At 40.4% G+C, this 4,438-nt stretch overlaps 1 protein-coding gene across 1 annotated transcript; it reads left to right on the forward strand.

Annotated features, from left to right (window-relative positions):
• Positions 1–210: 210 nt before the first annotated feature.
• Positions 211–3,580, forward strand: LOC101294342 (trans-cinnamate 4-monooxygenase-like). The gene is made up of 3 exons (XM_004294677.1): positions 211–1,044; positions 1,671–1,804; positions 2,827–3,580. The coding sequence occupies exons 1-3, from the start codon at positions 260–262 to the stop codon at positions 3,420–3,422; spliced, it is 1,515 nt and encodes a 504-aa protein (XP_004294725.1). The 5' UTR covers positions 211–259; the 3' UTR covers positions 3,423–3,580.
• Positions 3,581–4,438: the final 858 nt, after the last annotated feature.

Genomic DNA, 4,438 nt, shown 5'->3' on the forward strand with positions numbered 1-4,438 from the left:
CCCCCTTGAAAGTTGAAACGATCTCCTTCACCTACCCCCGCCTTCACCAACTCCCCCCTCCACTCCGTCAAACCCACCCTAACGCCGTCAATCCACGTTTCCGGCTCCACCCACCCCCACAATCACCACACAACTCACCTAACGCCTCCCCCTTCGAACTCGTCACCTCTATAAAACCTCCCCCCTCATAAAACCCACCAAACCCTCCATACCATAGCTCACTCGTCACACACTTGTCCCTCACATCTCTCTCACCACCATGGATCTCCTTCTCTTGGAGAAGACCCTAATAGGTCTCTTCATCGCTATAGTCGTCGCAATCATCGTCTCCAAGCTCCGCGGCAAGAAGTTCAAGCTCCCTCCCGGTCCTATCCCCGTCCCCGTCTTCGGCAACTGGCTCCAAGTCGGCGATGACCTCAACCACCGCAACCTTACTGACATGGCTAAAAAATTCGGCGACGTGTTCATGCTCCGCATGGGGCAGCGCAACCTCGTCGTGGTCTCGTCACCTGACCTGGCCAAGGAGGTCCTCCACACTCAGGGCGTCGAGTTCGGCTCCCGAACGAGGAACGTCGTGTTCGACATCTTCACCGGGAAAGGACAGGACATGGTGTTCACCGTGTACGGTGAGCACTGGAGGAAAATGAGGAGGATAATGACGGTTCCTTTCTTCACCAACAAGGTGGTGCAGCAGTACCGCCACGGCTGGGAGGCGGAGGCGGCGGCGGTGGTGGAGGACGTGAAGAAACACCCCGAGGCCGCCACCAGCGGGATGGTGCTACGTAGGAGGCTGCAGCTGATGATGTACAACAACATGTACAGGATCATGTTCGACAGGAGATTTGAAAGCGAGGAGGACCCTCTGTTCGTGAAACTTAAGGGTTTGAATGGAGAGAGGAGCCGACTTGCGCAGAGCTTTGAGTATAATTACGGTGACTTTATTCCCGTGCTCCGGCCGTTCCTCCGAGGGTACCTGAAGATCTGTAAGGAGGTGAAGGAGAAGAGGATTCAGCTCTTCAAGGACTATTTCGTCGATGAGAGAAAGTAAGTAATTGTAATTATGATCAAATTTATTTCATTTTCTTTTCTGGGACTTATTGATTTTGACTTGTTGCATTCATTCAATTCTTTCCGATCTTTTCTGGGTTGCCAACTTGCCATCCCTTGTTGAAATTTGAACCTGATGATCATGGTTCATCTCTTTTTTCAGTTTCGTTTGGTTTTGGCCTTTTGGGTGTCCTTTAGTTTTTGTGTTTTTTCACATGACCCTTAAGCGGTTAATCATGGATTTGGTGCTGTGGGCCGGTATGGCGGTTTTTGAGTTAGAACTTAGAATAATAAAACTGCTGATATTACTATGTCACATACTGCATGTTACTGTATAATTTCACCAAATTACTAATATTTTAACTCTTACGGTTCTTATTTTACGGTTTGAGAGTTAGAAACTGGTGGAAAATTAACCTGTAGTAACTGTGAGATGAAACGTTTGTTTCTAGTGTAGAAGATTCATTTTTGTTCTATAAGGATGGCACGACCGTTCCAAAGAACTTTCTTTGTTTGGCGAAGTGGAATATTTTTGTTGTTTGACTTTCTACTTTTTTGTGTGTGAACTTCTATCCAAAGCCTAACAATGGATTTTCTTCTATTTTTGTTGACTTTTTCATCAGGAAACTTGCAAGCACACAGGTCACAACTAATGAAGGATTGAAGTGTGCCATTGACCACATCTTGGACGCTCAACAGAAAGGAGAGATCAACGAGGACAATGTCCTTTACATCGTCGAGAACATTAACGTCGCCGGTAAGTTGGCCACACCTAGATTTACTGTTTTATATTAATACATTGCAATATTTCGGCCGAGTAAACGTGTTGTTACTTCATGACAACTGCATTTAGCCAATTATAAGAAAACAAAAAATTGATAGCTGTAGTTTTCGACATTAATCACTTAATATGTGCTGTTATAAGTGCATATCGGTGCATAGAAGTATTTTTATTGATAACTTATAACGTATATTTTTCAATCTTTAAAGTAAAATAATGCAAACGATTACCCTAAATTTTTTACAACTAGCAGCCTAAGAATTAGGTGACTTGTCACAAAGGTCTTTGTGTGGGCAATCCCCTTTTTTTTTTTTTTTTTTTTTTCGATTTGACAATCATGGAAAGGCCAAAGCTCAAAGTATCCATCAATCATCATGAGCAAGGTTCGAGTAGTTGCGCTGCTTACGGCACTATCTTATTTTGTTAGGTACATAGGTGAAACACCAAGTAGCTTTTTAGTACAACACTCATGTAGTGGATATGTTTCATTTTCAAAATTAGGTTAACCTTCCATAGATTCTGTCTCACTATTCAATTGCGGTTCCGTGTGATCATGGCAAGCACTTACCTTCTAAAATATGAACTCCATCATATTTTAAACAACACTCTTTGTTCTTACCAACCCCCGCCACACAGACATACCAACAACAACATAATGATTATGAAAATGCTTTATTGTCATATGAGAAATTTTTAAGTAGGACAAACGTACAAGTTACATGATATGCTCGATCAGTTATATGTCGTTACATCACTTATCATCGATCGACTTGCATATTTATGCTCTATTTAAATTTATTTACATATATAAGGTAAGTTTTTTTTTTTGATAAGACATATATGAGGTAAGTTGTGTTCCCAACTAACGTGGTACAATGGATCAGCCAGGAAATGGAGTAGATAGAGGTTTTGAGTTGTAGTTGTTTTGTTGTTGTTTTTCTCTAAATTAAAAAAAAAAAAAAAAAAAAGACTAACGTGGTACAAGTTTTGGTGAACAGCCATTGAAACTACACTATGGTCAATCGAGTGGGGAATAGCCGAGCTTGTGAACCACCCCGAAATCCAGAAGAAGCTGAGGGATGAGCTCGACACTGTCCTAGGCCATGGAGTTCAAGTCACAGAACCCGAACTTCACAAGCTACCGTACCTTCAAGCCGTGGTGAAGGAAACCCTAAGGCTTCGCATGGCGATCCCCCTCCTCGTCCCACACATGAACCTCCACGATGCCAAGCTCGGAGGGTTCGACATTCCGGCGGAGAGCAAGATCTTGGTGAATGCTTGGTGGCTAGCGAACAACCCTGCACACTGGAAGAAACCAGAGGAGTTTAGGCCTGAGAGGTTTTTGGAAGAGGAGTCAAAGGTTGAGGCCAATGGCAATGACTTCAGGTACCTTCCGTTTGGTGTCGGCCGGCGAAGTTGTCCCGGGATTATTTTGGCACTGCCAATCCTTGGGGTTACTTTGGGACGTTTGGTCCAGAACTTTGAGATGTTACCTCCTCCAGGACAGACTCAGCTTGACACTACGGAGAAAGGTGGACAGTTTAGCCTGCATATCTTGAAGCACTCTACCATAGTCATGAAGCCAAGGGCATAACTCACACAGTAGAGATGTTACGTGTTTTGAATATGTGAAAATACCAGAGACAAAAGTGGGATGTGGTATGTTGTGGCTTGTGTAAATCTTTGAACTTTGATTAATGATAATGGCTTTTAAAACTTTGCAATAAAACTTCATTCTCTTGGTTCTCTTAATTTTATGGCTTGAAAGAACGTAGATGTTCTCTATTTCGGTAATAGAATAAATGTGTATTCTCTTTAAAACTTGAAATTTAAAAAATAACGTAAGTTGTCATCTCATACCGAAAAATACTGTAATAGATAACTATATAAAAAGTATGATACGAGATTCCGGATTGGAGAATAAAATCACATATTTTATGTATTATGTTTGTTTGCATCAATTTCGTACAAACGATCCCCTCCCTGCAGTGGAAGTGTGGATGAATTTGAGCGATAGATAACCACGTGGTTTGTCACATTTTCTTTGCTTACCTACCTTAGCTACTTTATTCTTTTTACAGTCTAAAGTCCCGTATTATCATCCCAATAAAAAAATGTCTTTATTTTATTATTAAGAAATTTTATTAACACATCCATAATTATTAGATACACATACCATACTTAATACATCACCTATTAACTTTATTGTTTTAACATTTTACTAGATACACATACCTAAATTTCTTATAATACCCTCATTTAAAATACATAACTTATTCACTAAATACACAACTCATTCACTAAATACATATATTTTCTAAATCTTCTACTCAATTTATTAAGAGAAAATTCACATTAGTGAGATTACTTGCGACACGATGGCACCGATTTTGCTTGATATCTCTCTCATTGATGAGTTAGATCAATGGCAACCAAACTATAAGAGTATATATATAATTATATATAGCACCATCTCAAGTTCTAGTTTGGTGTTCAAACGTAAATGCTTTTGAACGACCAAGCATATGTGAACAATAAAAAATAAATTTTCCAATTTCAATTTGCACTATCTAATCAAACAACAAACCCTAAAATCTAAATTTTGTAGTA

This window comes from Fragaria vesca, linkage group LG3 (assembly GCF_000184155.1).
Source record: "Fragaria vesca subsp. vesca linkage group LG3, FraVesHawaii_1.0, whole genome shotgun sequence".
NCBI lineage: Eukaryota > Viridiplantae > Streptophyta > Magnoliopsida > Rosales > Rosaceae > Fragaria > Fragaria vesca.